The sequence below is a fragment of the Heptranchias perlo genome, chromosome X (genome assembly GCF_035084215.1).
Source record: "Heptranchias perlo isolate sHepPer1 chromosome X, sHepPer1.hap1, whole genome shotgun sequence".
In the NCBI taxonomy this organism is placed as follows: domain Eukaryota; kingdom Metazoa; phylum Chordata; class Chondrichthyes; order Hexanchiformes; family Hexanchidae; genus Heptranchias; species Heptranchias perlo.
Genome location: NC_090370.1, coordinates 2,314,953 through 2,333,744, shown reverse-complemented (window position 1 = coordinate 2,333,744; position 18,792 = coordinate 2,314,953). Strand labels below are relative to the sequence as shown.

Sequence of the window (18,792 nt, the reverse complement as noted above, 5' to 3'; positions counted from 1 at the left end):
GCGCGACATGAACCCAAGATCCCGGTTGAGGCCGTCCTCATGGGTGCGGAACTTGGCTATCAATTTCTGCTCGACGATTTTGCGTTGTCGTGTGTCTCAAAGGCCGCCTTGGAGAACGCTTACCCGAAGATCAGTGGCTGAATGTCCTTGACTGCTGAAGTGTTCCCCGACTGGGAGGGAACCCTCCTGTCTGGTGATTGTTGCGCGGTGTCCGTTCATCCGTTGTCGCAGTGTCTGCATGGTCTCGCCAATGTACCATGCTCTGGGGCATCCTTTCCTGCAACGTATGAGGTAGACAACGTTGGCCGAGTCACAGGAGTATGAACCATGTACCTGGTGGGTGGTGTCCTCTCGTGTGATGGTGGTATCTGTGTCGATGATCTGGCATGTCTTGCAGAGGTTACCGTGGCAGGGTTGTGTGGTGTCGTGGACGCTGTTCTCCTGAAAGCTGGGTAATTTGCTGTGAACGATGGTCTGTTTGAGGTTGGGTGGCTGTTTGAAGGCGAGTAGTGGAGGCGTGGGGATGGCCTTAGCGAGGTGTTCGTCGTCATCGATGACATGTTGAAGGCTGCGGAGAACATGGCGTAGTTTCTCCGCTCCGGGGAAGTACTGGACGATGAAGGGTACTCTGTTGGTTGCGTCCCGTGTTAGTCTTCTGAGGAGGTCTATGCGATTCTTCGCTGTGGCCCGTCGGAACTGTCGATCAATGAGTCGAGCGTCATATCCCGTTCTTACGAGGGCGTCTTTCAGCGTCTGTAGGTGTCCATCGCGTTCCTCCTCGTCTGAGCAGATCCTGTGTATTCGCAGGGCCTGTCCATAGGGGATGGCCTCTTTGACGTCGTTAGGGTGGAAGCTGGAAAAGTGGAGCATCGTGAGGTTGTCCGTGGGCTTGCGGTAGAGTGAGGTGCTGAGGTGCCCGTCTTTGATGGAGATTCGTGTGTCCAAGAATGAAACTGATTCTGAGGAGTAGTCCATGGTGAGCTTGATGGTGGGATGGAACTTGTTGATGTTATTGTGTAGTCTCTTCAGTGATTCTTCGCCGTGGGTCCATAGGAAGAAAATGTCGTCGATGTATCTGGTGTATAGCGTTGGTTGGAGGTCTTGTGCAGTGAAGAAGTCCTGCTCGAACTTGTGCATGAAAATGTTGGCGTATTGGGGTGCGATTTTGGTCCCCATGGCTGTTCCGTGTGTTTAGGTAAAGAACTGGTTATCGAAGGTGAAGACATTGTGATCCAGGATGAAGCGGATGAGTTGTAGGATGGCGTCTGGAGATTGGCTGTTGTTGGTGTTGAGTATTGATGCTGTCGCAGCGATGCCGTCATCGTGGGGGATACTGGTGTATAGTGCCGAGACGTCCATCGTGGTGAGAAGTGTTCCTGGTTCAACTGGTCCGTGGGTACTGAGTTTTTGTAGGAAGTCTGCAGTGTCGCGACAGAAGCTGGGGGTTCCCTGTACGATGGGTTTCAGGATGCCCTCGACGTATCCAGAGAGGTTCTCACACAGGGTTCTGTTGCCTGATACGATAGGACGTCCGGGTGTGTTGGCTTTGTGTATCTTTGGGAGGCAGTAGAAGTCTCCCACGCGGGGAGTACGTGGGATGAGAGTGCGTAGGATACTTTGAAGGTCTGGATCGAAGGTCTTGATCAGTTTGTTGAGCTGGTGGGTGTGTTCTTTGGTCGGATCTACGGGTAACCGTCTGTAGTGTTCCTGGTTGTCCAGTTGTCGGTATGCTTCTTTGCAATAGTCCGTTCTGTTCTGTATGACTATGGCTCCTCCTTTGTCCGCTGGTTTGATGACGATGTTGCGGTTGGTCTTGAGAGCGTTGATGGCGTTGCGTTGTGCTCGGGTGACATTCTGGACTGTCTTGTGAGTGCGGCTGATGAATCTGGCATTGACTCATCTCCTGACAGCTTGAGCATACACGTCAAGCTTAGGGCAGCGACCCTCAGGAGGAGTCCAGTTTGACTCTTTCTTCTTCGGTTGCTGTACCGCGGATCCCTCTGTCTGCTGTTCCGGATCATTGATTGTCTCATTGGGTTCGCTGCTGAAATCTTGGGATTTGTGGAAGAATTCCCGGAGCCTCATTCTCCCAATGAATTCCTCTGTGTCCGCTGCGAGACCGATGGGGTCCATTTTGGTGGTGGGGCAGAAATTGAGCCCTCGGCTGAGAACTTCAATTTCGTCTGGTTGAAGGGTGTGGTCAGACAAATTGACGATAGACTTCAGTGTGGTTGCAACCGTGGTACTGGGGGAGGCTTGGTTGATGCTGGTGGTGATGCCGAGTTTCTCAAGCTTCCTGCTCTTGGTTTTCATGTAGGCAGTGTAGTTCCGTTGCCTCGTCTGTTTGGCGGTGTCTCGTAGCTGGTCTGCTGTGTCCTGAGTACAGGTTGAGAGTATGGACTCTATATCTTGGGTTCGAGGTTGCGGAGTCTGCTGTAGAGTTGGTGTACGAGATGGTTGCGGAGTGTGCGAGAGGTACGGTGGCAGAGTCTCTCAGCGTAATCTGAGTTGTATGTCGACTTGAGTGGGTTCGTGATCTTGTCTGCTTTCTTGCAGCTCTGTAAAAACATGATGTCTGTGTCGATATGCGCGATCTTCTTGGAGATCCTCTCCACTGTGAGCCGGCAGTTTGTGATGTCGATAGTAGCCATGATGTGGCGATGCCGGTGATGGACTGGGGTGGACAAATGTAAGGAATCTTACAACAGGTTATAGTCCAACAGTTTTATTTGAAAATCACAAGCTTTCGGAGCTTACCTCCTTCGTCAGGTGAGTGAGTGAAAGGTTCTAAAATCGCATAGCATATATTAGGCTGGGAGACGATCACACCAATCAAAGGTGTCGTTGGTGTTCAGACAGGTTAGCCACAGAAAACATTACATCCCAGTATATTGAATACACAATGGGTCAGATTACAAAGCCAGAGAGAGAAAGAGACCCGAAAGGCAGAGAGAGAGAGAGAGAGAATGTCCAGTTGTATTAAAAAGAGATAACTTTTTTTTCTGCTGGTGGGGTTACATGTAGCGTGACATGAACCCAAGATCCCAGTTGAGGCCGTCCTCATGGGTGCGGAACTCGGCTATCAATTTCTGCTCGACGATTTTGCGTTGTCGTGTGTCTCGAAGGCTGCCTTGGAGAATGCTTACCCGAAGATCAGTGGCTGAATGTCCTTGACTGCTGAAGTGTTCCCCGACTGGGAGGGAACCCTCCTGTCTGGCGATTGTTGCGCGGTGTCCGTTCATCCGTTGTCACAGTGTCTGCATGGTCTCGCCAATGTACCATGCTCCGGGGCATCCTTTCCTGCAACGTATGAGGTAGACAACGTTGGCCGAGTCACAGGAGTATGAACCATTTAACTGGTGGGTGGTGTCGTCTCGTGTGATGGTGGTATCTGTGTCGATGATCTGGCATGTCTTCCAGAGGTTACAAAAACTCAGCACCCACGGACCAGTTGAACCAGGAACACTTCTCACCACGATGGACGTCTCGGCACTCGACACCAGTATCCCCCATGATGACGGCATCGCTGCAACAGCCTCAGTACTCAACACCCAACAACAGCCAATCTCCAGACGCCATCCTACAACTCATCCGCTTCATCCTGGATCACAATGTCTTCACCTTCGATAACCAGTTCTTTACCTAAACACACGGAACAGCCATGGGGACCAAATTCGCACCCCAATACGCCAACATTTTCATGCACAAGTTCGAGCACGACTTCTTCACTGCACAGGACTTCCAACCAACGCTATACACCAGATACATCGACGACATTTTCTTCCTATGGACCCACGGCGAAGAATCACTGAAGAGACTACACAATAACATCAACAAGTTCCATCCCACCATCAAACTCACCATGGACTACTCCTCAGAATCGGTTTCTTTCTTGGACACACGAATCTCCATCAAAGACGGGCACCTCAGCACCTCACTCTACCGCAAGCCCACGGACAACCTCACGATGCTCCACTTTTCCAGCTTCCACCCTAACGACGTCAAAGAGGCCATCCCTTATGGACAGGCCCTACGAATACACAGGATCTGCTCAGACGAGGAGGAACGCGATGGACACCTACAGACGCTGAAAGACGCCCTCGTAAGAACGGGATATGACGCTCGACTTGTCGCTCGACAGTTCCGACGGGCCACAGCGAAGAATCGCACAGACCTCCTCAGAAGACAAACACGGGACGCAACCAACAGAGTACCCTTCGCCGTCCAGTACTTCCCCGGAGCGGAGAAACTGCGCCATGTTCTCCGCAGCCTTCAACATGTCATCGATGATGACGAACACCTCGCTAAGACCATCCCCACACCTCCACTACTCGCCTTCAAACAGCCACCCAACCTCAAACAGACCATCGTTCGCAGCAAATTACCCAGCTTTCAGGAGAACAGTGTCCACAACACCACACAACCCTGCCACGGCAAACTCTGCAAGACATGCTAGATCATCGACACAGATACCACCATCACACGAGATGACACCACCCACCAGGTACATGGTTCATACTCCTGTGACTCGGCCAACGTTGTCTACCTCATACGTGGCAGGAAAGGATGCCCCGGAGCATGGTACATTGGCGAGACCATGCAGACGCTGCGACAACGGATGAACGGACACCGCGCAACAATCGCCAAACAGGAGGGTTCCCTCCCAGTTGGGGAACACTTCAGCAGTCAAGGACATTCAGCCACTGATCTTCGGGTAAGCGTTCTCCAAGGCGGCCTTCGAGACACACGACAACGCAAAATCGTCGAGCAGAAATTGATAGCCAAGTTCCGCACCCACGAGGACGGCCTCAACCGGGATCTTGGGTTCATGTCACGCTACACGTAACCCCACCAGCAGAAAAAAAAGTTATCTGTTTTTAATACAACTGGACATTCTCTCTCTCTCTCTCTCTCTCTGCCTTTCGGGTCTCTTTCTCTCTCTGTCTTTGTAATCTGACCCATTGTGTATTCAGTATTCTGGGATGTAATGTTTTCCGTGGCTAACCTGTCTGAACACCAACGACACCTTTGATTGGTGTGATCGTCTCCCAGCCTAATATATGCTATGCAATTTTAGAACCTTTCACTCACTCACCTGACGAAGGAGGTAAGCTCCGAAAGCTTGTGATTTTCAAATAAAACTGTTGGACTATAACCTGGTGTTGTAAGATTCCTAACATTTGAGCAGATCAGGGTGCTCTGCAAAGTTAATTCATTGTACTTGTTTTCACTGAAGAATATTGAGTTACATCGAATCTACAGCACAGAAACAGGCCATTCAGCCCAACTGGTCTATGTCGGCATTTATGCTTCACGCAAGCCTCCTCCCTCCCTACTTTCTCTCACCCTATCAGCATATCCTTTTATTCATAGAATCATTAAAAATTTACGGCACAGAAGGAGGCCATTCGGCCCATCATGTCCGCGCCGGCTGAGAAACGAGCCACCCAGCCTAATTCCATTTTCCCGCATTTGGTCCGTAGCCCTGGAGGTCACGACTCTTCAGGTGCACGTCCAGGTATTTTTTAAATGTGATGAGGGTTTCTGCCTCTCCCACCCTCTCAGGCAATGAGTTCCAGACCCCCAACACCCTCTGGGTGAAAAAACTTTTCCTCATTTCCGCTCTAATCCTTCTACCAATCACTTTAAATCTATGCCCCCAGGTTATTGACCCCTCCGCTAAGGGAAATAGGTCCTTCCTATCCACTCTATCTAGGCCCCTCATAATTTTGTAGACCTCAATCAATTCACCCCTCAGCCTCCTCTGTTCCAAGGGAAACAACCCCAGCCTATCCAATCTGTCATCATAGCTAAAATTCTCCAGTCCTGGCAACATCCTCGTAAATCTGCTCTGCACCCTTTCTAGTGCAATTATATCCTTCCTGTAATGTGGTGACCAGAACTGTGCGCAGTACTCAAGCTGTGGCCTAACTAATGTTTTATACAGTTCCAGCATAACATCCCTGCTTTTATATTCTATGCCTCGGCTAATAAAGGAAAGCATTCCATATGCCTTCTTACCTACCTGTCCTGCTACCTTCAGGGATCTGTGGACATGCACTCCAAGGTCCCTCACTTCCTCTACACCTCTCCGTATCCTCCCATTTATTGTGTATTCCCTTACCTTGTTTGCTCTCCCCAAATGCATTACTTCACACTTCTCCAGATTGAACTCCATTTGCCACTTTTCTGCCCATCTGACCAGTCGATTGATATCTTCCTGCAGTCTACAGCTTTCCTCCTCACTATCAACCACACGGCCCGTCTTTGTGTCATCCACAAATTTCTTAATCGTGCCCCCTACGTTTAAGTCCAAATCGTTAATATATACCACAAAAAGCAAAGGACCTAGTACCGAGCCCTGCGGCACCCCACTGGAAACAGCCTTCCAGTCGCAAAAACACTCGTCGACCATTACCCTTTGTTTCCTGCCACTGAGCCAATTTTGGATCCAATTTGCCACATTCCCTTGGATCCCATGGGCTTTTACTTTTCTGATCAATCTGCCATGTGGGACTTTGTCAAAAGCCTTGCTAAAATCCATGTATACTACATCAATTGCGCTACCCTCATCGATCCTCCTTGTCACCTCCTTGAAAAATTCAATCAAGTTAGTCAGACACGACCTCCCCTTAACAAATCCGTGCTGACTGTCCTTGATCAGTCCATGCCTTTCTAAGTGACAGTTTATACTGTCCCTCAGAATTGATTCCAATAATTTGCCCACCACCGAGGTTAGGCTGACTGGCCTGTAATTACTCAGTCTATCCTTCGCTCCCTTTTTAAACAACGGTACAACGTTAGCAGTCCTCCAATCCTACGCCTGTATCCAGTGAAGTTTGGAAAATGATTGTTAAAGCCTCCGCTATTTCCTCCCTGGCTTCTTTTAACAGCCTGGGATACATTTCATCCGGCCCTGGTGATTTATCCACTTTCAAAGATGCTAATCCCCTTAATACTTCCTCTCTCACTATGTTTATCCCATCCAATATTTCACACTCCTCCTCCTTAACTTCAATCCCTGCATCATCCCTCTCCTTGTGAAGACAGATACAAAGTATTCATTAAGAACCATACCCACATCTTCCGCCTCCACACATAGGTTACCTTTTTGGTCTCTAATAGGCCCTTCTCTTTCCTTAGTTACCCTCTTGCTCTTAATGTATTTATAAAACATCTTTGGGTTTTCTTTGATTTTACCTGCTAATATTTTTTCATGCCCTCTCTTTGCTTTCCTAATTTCCTTTTTAACTTCACCCCTGCACTTTGTATACTGCTCTAAGCTTTCCGTCGTATTGAGTTCCCGGTGTCTATCATAGGCTTTCTTTTTCTGCCTTATCTTACCCTGAATGCTTCTTGACATCCAGGGGGCTCTAGATTTGGCAGCCCCTCCCTTTTTCTTTGTGGGAACATGTTTACCCTGAACCCCTTGAATCACCCCTTTGAATGTCTCCCACTGCTCTGACACTGATTTACCTTCAAGTGGTTGTTTCCAGTTTAAGAACATAAGAACATAAGAAATAGGAGCCATTCGGCCCCTCGAGCCTGCTCCGCCATTCAATAAGATCATGGCTGATCTGATCCTAACCTCAAATCTAAATTCATGTCCAATTTCCTGCCCGCTCCCCGTAACCCCTAATTCCCTTTACTTCTAGGAAACTGTCTATTTCTGTTTTAAATTTATTTAATGAAGTAGCTTCCACAGCTTCCTGGGGCAGCAAATTCCACAGACCTACTACCCTCTGAGTGAAGAAGTTTCTCCTCATCTCAGTTTTGAAAGAGCAGCCCCTTATTCTAAGATTATGCCCCCTAGTTCTAGTTTCACCCATCCTTGGGAACATCCTTACCGCATCCACCCGATCAAGCCCCTTCACAATCTTCTATGTTTACTTCTGCTAAATCACTTCTCAGTTTAGTAAAATTGGCCTTTCCCCAATTGAAAACTTGAATCCTGCTCTGTCTTTGTCCTTTTCCATAACTATTCTAAAACTAACTGTATTATGATCACTACCACTAAAATGCTCTCCCACTGATACTCCTTCCACCTGCCCCTCTTCATTTCCTAAAACTAAATCCAGAACTGCCCCCCTTCTCTTTGGGCTTGCTACGTACTGGCTAAAAAAGTTCTCCTGTACGCAATTTAAGAATTCTGCGCCCTCTATACCATTCACTCTATGCCATATACTGTTTGTATCCCAGTTAATATTAGGGTAGTTGAAATCCCCTACAATTACTGCCCTATTGTTTTTGCACTTCTCAGAAATTTGCCTACATATTTGCTCTTCTATCTCTCTCTGACTGTTTGGGGGTCTATAGTACACTCCCAGTAGTGTGACTGCTCCTTTTTTTGTTCTTTAGCTCAACCCATAAGGCCTCATTTGATGCTCCTTCTAAAATATCATCCCTCCTCACGACTGTAATTGTTTCCTTAACCAAAATTGCCACCCCCTCCTTTTTTATCCCCCTCTCTATCGCGTCTGAAAACCCTGTAACCAGGGACGTTGAGCTGCCTGTCCTGCCCCTCTTTAAGCCATGTTTCTGTAATAGTTAAGATATCATACTGCCACGATTCCTTTCTCCCCCATGTGTTTATCTAGTTTCCCCTTAAATCCATCTACACTATTCGCCTCAACCATTCCATGTGGGAGTGAGTTCCACATTCTCACCGCTCTCTGGGTAAAGAAGTTTCTCCTGAATTCCCGATTGCATTTATTGGTGACTATCTTATATTTATGGCCCCCGAGTTCTGATCTCCCCCCAACAAGTGGAAACATCTTCTCTACGTCTACCCTATCAAACCCCTTCATAATTTTAAAGACCTCGATCAGGTCACCCCTCAGCCTTCTCTTTTCTAGAGAAAAGAGCCCCAGCCTGTTCAGCCTTTCCTGATATATATCCTCATGTAATATTCAGTGACAAGAAAAAAATGTTTGCGATTTAATTGAAAGGCGGCAGTGTACTTCTGTTAAGGAGTTTTGAGGTTAAATGAACAAAAAACCTGCACTATATCAGTGAATGATTAGCTGTAAATGCTGGGTGACCATAAAATCTCGTGATTATACATGTGGTATAAAGAATATAAGGTGGAAAAATGTGAAATGTTACAGTAAAAGCTTCTGACTATTTCCCGACAATTTTCTCCTTTTTATTCTTATTTTGATGTACAAGTTCCCATCTTACTTGTGTAACTATATTTTTATAAAGTGTCATTCACTTAATTTACAGTGTAATTCCCTTCCCACTCCCATCCCTCTACCTCCTCAAACCTCACTGTCTGTCCCTGGAAGAAAAACTCTCCTACAGCTCCTTCACAGATTCACTCGCAAATTCCAAAACCCCTTCTCTGACCCCTCACGTCGCAACACCGTCACCACTGTTGAACTGCTGAACTGTTCGCTCACCCCCATCGGTGGTACCTTTGATCCCATCACGTCACGCACCATCTCCCAGCAATGTCGTTCCCCCATGAAGTCCACATCTTTGCTCCCTTAGGTCTGAGGGCTGCAAACTCAAGCACACCTGGAGCTCGACTGGTGTTGTCATTCATCACCAGCCCTGGCTCGACCATGTTAAGCACAAGAATATCGCGTTCTCCGCAGCCAAATCCTCCCACTAAAACAAGAGCATCCTGGAGGGCAAGGACAGCCCACAGCTTCCTCACCGACACGCTGCTATTCCATGACATCACCTGCAGACAAAGGGTCAGCTTCCATACATGCGCTAATGATACTCAGCTCCAACTCTCCACAATTTCCCTCGACCCCACAACCACCTCTGCCGGTCTGACATCAAGTCGTGAATGAGTCAAAACTTCCTCCAACTGATCACCAGGAAGATCAAAGGGGGAGTGGTGCACAAAATGCCCAGAGTCAGAGGACTAAGGAGGAAAAGGGATATAAGGTTTGAGGAGGTTGCAGAGATAGGCTGGGACGAAGCCATGGACTGTTTGATGGGACAGTGTAGAGGGAGCTTTACTCTGTATCTAACACTGTACCTGCCCTGGGAGTGTTTGATGGGACAGTGTAGAGGGAGCTTTACTCTGTATCTAACTCTGTACCTGCCCTGGGAGTGTTTATTGGGACAATGTGGAGGGAGCTTTACTCTGTATCTAACCCTGTACCTGCCCTGGGAGTGTTTATTGGGAAAATGTGGAGGGAGCTTTACTCTGTATCTAACCCTGTACCTGCCCTGGGAGTGTTTGATGGGACAGTGTAGAGGGAGCTTTACTCTGTATCTAACACTGTACCTGCCCTGGGAGTGTTTGATGGGACAGTGTAGAGGGAGCTTTACTCTGTATCTAACACTGTACCTGCCCTGGGAGTGTTTGATGGGACAGTGTAGAGGGAGCTTTACTCTGTATCTAACTCTGTACCTGCCCTGGGAGTGTTTATTGGGACAATGTGGAGGGAGCTTTACTCTGTATCTAACCCTGTACCTGCCCTGGGAGTGTTTATTGGGAAAATGTGGAGGGAGCTTTACTCTGTATCTAACCCTGTACCTGCCCTGGGAGTGTTTGATGGGACAGTGTAGAGGGAGCTTTACTCTGTATCTAACACTGTACCTGCCCTGGGAGTGTTTGATGGGACAGTGTAGAGGGAGCTTTACTCTGTATCTAACCCGTGCTGTACCTGCCCTGGGAGTGTTTGATGGGACAGTGTAGAGGGAGCTTTACTCTGTATCTAACACTGTACCTGCCCTGGGAGTGTTTGATGGGACAGTGTAGAGGGAGCTTTACTCTGTATCTAACCCGTGCTGTACCTGCCCTGGGAGTGTTTCATACTAACACTGAATGCTTAAATTTGAACTGTATGTACTGTGCAGCAGTGACATTACTGACCCTGGTGAAAGCAAAAAATGACCAAAAAAGATATAAAAAAAGAGAAATCTGAATCTCAGCAATAAACAAAATCTGTTATTGTTGTTGTTGTTAATCACCAATTTACTAATTTTATTTAGAAATACAGAAATATTACAAAAGAAAGTATCTGTTGGAAATTTAAATGTAATTTGCTGAATCCAGCTTATTACTTACTGAGTTTTGTGTGTGCTCTCCACCAGGGGACAGTGGTCATTTACAACTCATCCTCACACCTGGATAATAAATACATTCATTTATTACCAGAGGTGGAGGGATTTGATATGTTCCTAACAGGATGGAAATTGGACAGCACAGTGGGTTAGACACTGTCTTTCCACTTGGTTTGAATCCTGTCCAGACTGATGGGATGAAAATCTTTTCTCTCTGTTGGCTGTTGCGGTTCTACGTGAAGACAATCTATACCCAGTGTCCTCACGGCAGTGTCCGAGGCCCAACCATCTTCAGCTGCTTCATCAATGACCTTCCCTCCATCATAAGATCAGAAATGGGGATGTTCGCTGATGATTGCACAGTGTTCAGTTCCATTCGCAACCCCTCAGATAATGAAGCAGTCCGAGCCCGCATGCAGCAAGACCTGGACAACATCCAGGCTTGGGCTGATAAGTGGCAAGTCACATTCACGCCAGACAAGTGCCAGGCAATGACCACCTCCAACAAGAGAGAGTCTAACCACCTCCCCTTGACATTCAACGGCATTACCATCGCCGAATCCCCCACCATCAACATCCTGGGGGTCACCATTGACCAGAAACTTAACTGGACCAGCCATATAAATACTGTGGCTACAAGGGCAGGTCAGAGGCTGGGTATTCTGCAGCGAGTGACTCACCTCCTGACTCCCCAAAGCCTTTCCGCCATCTACAAGGCACAAGTCAGGAGTGTGATGGAATACTCTCCACTTGCCTGGATGAGTGCAGCTCCAACAACACTCAAGAAGCTCGACACCATCCAAGATAAAGCAGCCCGCTTGACTGGCACCCCATCCACCACCCTAAACATTCACTCCCTTCACCACCGGCGCACTGTGGCTGCAGTGTGTATCATCCACAGGATGCACTGCAGCAACTCGCCAAGGCTTCTTCGACAGCACCTCCCAAACCCGTGTCCTCTACCACCGAGAAGGACAAGAGCAGCAGGCACATGGGAACAACACCACCTGCACGTTCCCCTCCAAGTCACACACCATCCCGACTTGGAAATATATCGGCCGTTCCTTCATCGTCGCTGGGTCAAAATTCTGGAACTCCCTCCCTAACAGCACTGGGGGAGAACCTTCACCACACGGACTGCAGCGGTTCAAGAAGGCGGCTCATCACCACCTTCTCAAGGGCAATTAGGGATGGGCAATAAATGTCGGCCTTGCCAGCGACGCCCACATCCCATGAACGAATAAAAAAAAATAAATGGCAAAGGCCCATAGCACAAAACTGCCCACAGCAAGAGGCGATGGCGGGGAGATTTACCCTGTGCACTCTGTGTAACAAAATCATAAACCCATTTATAAAACACTTTTTAAAATTCATTCTCAGGATGTGGACATCACTGGCATTTATTGGCAATTCCTAGTTGCCCTGAGAAGGTGGTGAACCTTCTGTTTGATACAGCTTAGTGTCTTCAGAGGGAAGTTAAGAGTCAATCATGTTGGTGTGGGACTGGAGTCACGTACAGGCCAGACTGGGTAAGGACGGCAGGTTTCTTTCGCCGAAAGACATTAGTGAATCAGTTGTGTTTTTATGACAATCCAACAGCTTCATGGTCACTTTTACTGCTTTTTATTTCCAGATTTTTTTAAAAACTGAATTCAAATTCTCAAACTGCAATGGTGGGATTTTAACTCATGCTCGCCTGGACTATTACACCAGGCCTCTAGATTACTAGTCCAGTAACATACAATTTCAGTGCACATACTGCACAGGAGGTATTTTCCATCAATATTGACAATCTCAACCATGGCTCGGGCCTCAGGCTTGCACGACTGGCGCACGAAGTGGTCGCTACACCAATTTCGCGCCCATTTGGTACGTAATTCGAATTTCTGCCCCCCTTGCCTTATTTAATACTTTCTGTTGTCCTTAATTTTTGGCCAAGATGGTCTTGCTAAGTCTTCATCTTCGCCATGGTGCTTCAAAGAATCGTGACTACTCATTTCTGGAGATAGGGATGATCTCATAAAGAGTACTGAAGTGTCTCCTCCATATAAAAGACTCCTCATTATAAATAAAGAATGTTTTAAGGGAGTGTGTTGTATTGGGAAATTTTCAGGCAGGCTCAATTCTTGAATCAACCTGCTGTGAAAACTCAGCTGCAACACACCATGATCAAAAATATCATTAACTTGTACCAGCAGCTTGACTTAATCCGGCCAACATGGATTTACCCTTGTGGCAACAACACTTTAACTTAATTTTTAAAAATGAACTACAGATTGTTTAAACAGATCTTAAGATGTCTTAATAAACCAATTGTAAGGTCCTTGATGACTCACCAATGAATTGTCAGGTCTTCATCTTCAGTTAAAGGAGGCTCATTGGCTCCTCCTTCCTCATGATTCAGTGGGTAAATGCACCATGGACCTAAACTATATAGACCAAGGTCCCAGGTTCAACCCTTAGTCTGTGTCCAGTGGTTGTGCCTGTTCTCAGCTGCGATGCCTCCCCACAGTTGAAAAGCCTTCCAACACTTACTGTGCAGCCTCACAGATGAAGAATGGCCACTTGGGTCAAGTAAACCAAACCCAGATTGGGTCAGTGCTGAGGAGACACAGTAGAGAACAAGATAGAAAGAACTTGCATTTAGATAGCACCTTATCAAAATGCTTCACAACCAATGATGCACTTCTGAAGTGTAGTCACTGTTGTTATGTAGGCAAACAAAACAGCCAATTTGCCCACAGCAAGTCCAACAAACAATAAGTTAAATGTGTTTTGGTGGTGTTGGAATGTTGACCAGGACACCATGCGGCTTTTCTCCATATTTGGTCATGGGATCTTTAACATCCACATGAACAAACAGACGAGGCCTCAGTTTAACATTTCATTGAAAGATGGCATCTCTGACACTGCAGCACTCTCTCAGAACTCCACTAGTGTCAACCTATATTTTGCACTCAATCTCTGGGGTGGAACTTGAACGGGCTACCTTTTGACTCACAGGCGAGAGGGTTACACACTGAGCCCAGCTAGCACTTGGAGTCAGCTGTGGCTCAGTGGGTAGCACTCTTGCCTCTGGGTCAGATGGTTGTGGGGTCAAGTCCTACTCCACAGACTTGAGTACAAAAGTACTGAGCCTAAAATCTAGGCTGACACTTCTAGTGCTGCACTGTTGGAGGTGCCATCTTTCGGATGAGATGTTAAACCAAGGCCCTGACTGCCCTCTCAGGTGGATGTAAAAGGTCCCATGCACTATCTTGAAGAAGAGCAGGGGAGTTCTGTCTGGTGTCCTGGTCAATATTTATCCCTCAACCAACACTGAAAACAAATTATGTAGTTATTATCACATTGCTGTTTGTGGGATCTTGCTGTGTGCAAATTGGCTGCTGTGTTTCCTACATTACAACAGTGACTACACTTCAAAAGTACTTCATTGGCTGTGAAGCGCTTTGGAATGTCCCAAGGTCATGAAAGGTGCTATATAAATGCAAGTTCTTTCTTTCTTTCACTTGAGGGGAGGGAATTCCCACCATTTTAGGGGGAGGAGAATCACACATCACAATGGCATTGTGCCTAAAGTCACAGGGTTGTGTTCCAGACAGTCCAGTTTTTAATGTAAACCATTAAAAGTCTGTTTGTCAGAATATGTCTTTTTTTTAAAAAAAAGTTCTCTGTGTCCCATGTTATGGAGGTTAAGGTTTACAATGAACTTCCATCACCAGCAAATCAAACATCTGAATTAAAGCCATGACTCCGGCCTATCCTGCTCTGGGTTCCGTTTTGGACTTGGCAAAAGGTTTTATTGCATACTCCTTATTGCATAACTCAAGTGCCATTTTCCCAAGGGAAACAAGATTATTACAATGTGAAATGCATAATCACCAAAACGTTTCCCTAACAACCTCACAAAGGTCAGCATGCTCCTTTAATGGTTGTCCTATAAGCATAAGAAGTTTACGTGACCATACATTTCCCCTGTAATCAATACCAACCTGTCATGTGGTTCAGTGTAAAGAAAAGAAAGAACTTGCGCCTTTCAAGATCTCAGGATGTCCCAAAGCACTCTACAGCCAATGAAGCACATTTTTGATGTGTAGTCACTGTTGTAATGTAGGAAACGCGGCAGTCAATGTGTGCACAGCAAGATCCCACAAACAGCAATGAGATAATGAGCAGATAATCTGTTTTTTAGTTATGTTGGTTGAAGGATAACTATTGGCCCAGGACACCAGGAAGAATCCCTCTGCTTTTCTTCCAATAGTGCCATAGCATCTTTTACACCCACCCGAGAGGGCAGATGGGGCCTCAGTTTAACATCTCATCCAAAAGATAGTGCAGCACTCCCTCAGTACTAGTCTGGTTTATAAGGTTCAAGTTTCTGGAGTGGGACTTGAAACCATGACCTTCTGACTTAGAGGCAAAAGTGCTACCCACTGAGCTACAACTGACACCTATACACTTATGAACGTGCATGTACAGCTGCAGCGTTCCTGGGAGAATTTGTTACAATCCCTCACGTGTGATGTCAAACAAGGATGAAGTTCCATACCCACGAAAGGGAATGACAGGAAGACCTACCAGGACATTAGTGGAATTTGCAGCCTACTTGAGTCAAGAAAGCCAGAAATCTTAAAATGTATTTTTAAAGATGAGTCCACGTATTTTTCCACTTCATCAGTTTCATAATTTTGGTACCCACACAAATGCCCTTTCTTTTGTATCTGTGAGTGTGCTTAGTTTTGATTTTTTAGTGTTACCTTCAGCTCAGAGGGTAACGTTCTCGCCTTTGAGTCAGAAAATCGTGGGTGACACCCTTCGTCCTCCAGTGCCTCCCACTCCACAATCGATGCCAGGTACCAGCAATGCCCCTTCCCCTCTCTCCATACTGCCCAATGGCAAATCCGCCGAATTTCACGCGTGGCAGGGCAGCCTAACGTGCTAATACCCCGCCTCCTCCCTTCAGCCAGTGACGGCTCCGCTTTCCAGGTTGCGGCGCTTCTGGTTGGACGGTCACCCTGTCATTCTAGCCCTTAGTCCTACCTCCTCTTGTAAAGTTTGCTTGTGCCGCGTGTCCCGCCCCAGCACAAATTGATAGATGGGAGAGAGGAGAGTAAGTGACTGACAGTCTGGAAAAGAGATTCTGATTTAGTGAAGGGTAAGAGAAAGAATACCGTAGAGAAGAGTTAACTAGGCAGATATATTAGAGGAAAAGGGGTCGTTACATCAGCGAAGAGAAGAATCTGACCGGCTTTCTTCTGGAATGCATCGTTTAAAATCACTGCCTGGCTTCACTACGGGAGTTTGTCACTTTCGAGCCGCCAACTGTTCAGAAAAACCCAACGGCTTCATCAATCGGCTGTGGAAATGGCAACACCCCCCCGCGGCGGGCTGGGCCGGGGGGCGAGCGGCGAGCGGCGTGGGCGGTTATGAGATAAATCCTCTCTTGAACCCTTCCAAGCCCGAGGTCAAAAAGGCGAATGAGAGCGGGGTCATTCGGAAAGAATCGTGAGTAAAATACATCCACCGACAGTCACTGAAATCCAGTCGGCTTCACTTTTTATTTCAAAAACACTCACACCACAGGTCAGCCAGCATTTGTGAAGAGAAAGGGACAGGTTAACGTTGGCTCGACTTTAGATCGCCGGTGTTACTTTTTATTGATACGGACAGGATCGAGTCTCTTTCACTGTTACTCATTTCAACCATTTTATCCATAAGCTCCGCTGAAATGACCAATACACCGTGTTTTAAATCTACATTGTGTACTAATCAATACAAGCAGATAACAACAAGTTGCCACAGTCATTTCCTACTTACAATCTGAATGGATACGTAATCGTTAATCTAGGAAAGGTTAAAGGAAAGCTCACAGTGGAAAGGTTAATCTAGGCTACGAGGAGTAACCAACAGGTACTCCTACATTGTAATATCTCACTTTATTCAAAGCATATTAGAAATAGAAATGCATTCACGTGTTTATATGTTGTAATGACTGCCTCAGGAAGGAGCGGAAAATGTCCTGCTCAAAAATAATAAGCTTTTAAAAATAATTAACCTCCTGTGGATTGTTTTTCGCGTCATTTAATCTGCTGGTTGCAGTGTTTGAATTTCCAGTAATCTGCGAATCTCTCAACCATGAGTTTGACTGAGCGGATCTGCACCTGCAGTGTGGATTCTCTCTCTCTCGAGGTGCACTCTTCGCGGTACCGGACAGTATCATCGGAAGGGAACAGCTGACCTGCTACCCGTAGGTAACATTCTCACAACACAAAACGACAATATACGAACAATGACAGACAAGAAAAGACCCTCTGGTCCATCCAGCCTGTCCCACACAACTGCGATGCCTTGTGCATCACAATATACACTCCCCATCCCACTCGAAAGCCACGTAAGCTCTTGGGAGAGGTGAAAAACCAGATGGAAACCCAGGACAATTTGGGGGAAAAAAAATCAGGGAGATTCCTCTCTCTCCCCCCCCCCCCCCCCCCGTGGGCGATGGAACCTAGTCCAAGAGATCGCTCCGGTTTTGATTAAGGTTTCCGGGTACCCACCTCTTTGTACAATGTGATCCCCACCCCAGACAGAAACAGGTCCAGCTCTCGCTCGAAGGAATTCAGCCAATCGGCGTCCACCGCACGAGCTGGCAGCCTGTTCCACAGACCCGCCGTTCTCCGATATAGAACCACCTCCTGACATCTAACCTAGTTTGGCCTTATACAATTTAAAATTGTCCTCCCTAACCTATTTAATTGGAACAAACTGTCTATTCGAACACAATCTATTCCCTTCATCATCTTATAAACCTCGATCAAATCACCCCTAAGACTACGCTTCCCTAAGGTGTGGAGTCCCAGCTCTTTTAGCCTATCTTGATAACTAAAATACTAAGATGATAACTAAGTATAACTACCAGTAGTGCAGAGCTGCCCTTTTAAATGTTAAAATTAAAGTTTAAAAAGAGCACAGGAAATCTTAGTTATATATGTTGGCTGGCCCATCAATTCTTTTCTAACAATAAGACCCAGTACACACACACACACACACACACATATATACATCTTTCCCCTAATTGAGGGCAGAGTGTGTGGAGCAGTGTAATTTGGTCCATTTACACTGGTTTAAAACCCATACTAGTGTCAATCTGCAGTATAACTACACTGTCCGATTCCACAGGGTGTGCCCCAGCAGCTACCCGCTCTGGAAGCCACTTCTGTATCAGTGCCAAGTGGTGTCCGCTTTGCATTGACACAAGTATAACTCAGGAGTCAGAGCAGCACATCATGGGCTGAAGAGTGAAAGTCCCTCACATCCATCCTGTGGGCAGGCCGGAGGATAACTCCTGTCTTACTGTTCATTTCATTGTCATCCAGCTACAAGGGCGGAGTTTCTATTAGCCTCCCTACCCCTCCCACCCCGCCCAACCTTCCAAAAAGGAAGGGTACCAGTGTTTGAAACTTGTTATGGAGCACTCGTGAATCCTACAAGAATGTGAGGACAAGTTTAATAATTGAGTACAATTGGACTCCATCTGAAGTGACAGTTATGCGTGGAAGGTCTCGGTTTCTGGAAGCTGTCTGGTATCATGTTAAAGGCATCACCAATCTGATAAAATGCTGTCCTTTTACAGGTCTGTAATTGGTATGATGATAGCAACAAGTTTTTGATCATGTCACCAAAACAAACGTGGCTTTGTTTAAAGTTTACTAACATGCTCTGAACTGGAATTCCAGGCAGACTGATACAGGCACTGGGTTTGCTCAG

General features: G+C 46.7%; 2 protein-coding genes across 4 annotated transcripts in view; one reads left to right on the top strand and one right to left on the bottom strand.

The window, feature by feature from the left end:
• Positions 1-2,635: 2,635 nt before the first annotated feature.
• Positions 2,636-18,792, bottom strand: part of LOC137307127 (uncharacterized) — a 55,626-nt gene continuing 39,469 nt past the window's right edge. The window contains exon 3 of the mRNA XM_067976447.1: positions 2,636-2,674. The gene's annotated coding sequence lies outside the window, so the exon portion shown is untranslated. The remainder of the gene's footprint in view (positions 2,675-18,792) is intronic.
• The window catches only part of LOC137307126 (glutaminase kidney isoform, mitochondrial-like), a 53,856-nt gene continuing 51,128 nt past the window's right edge, over positions 16,065-18,792 (top strand). Inside the window, exon 1 of one of the 3 annotated variants that reach the window (XM_067976445.1) lies at positions 16,065-16,533. In XM_067976445.1, the coding sequence (XP_067832546.1) occupies positions 16,289-16,533 (245 nt within the window). In that variant the 5' untranslated portion in view covers positions 16,065-16,288. The remainder of the gene's footprint in view (positions 16,534-18,792) is intronic. The other 2 variants (XM_067976444.1, XM_067976446.1) reach the window with 2 other exon arrangements.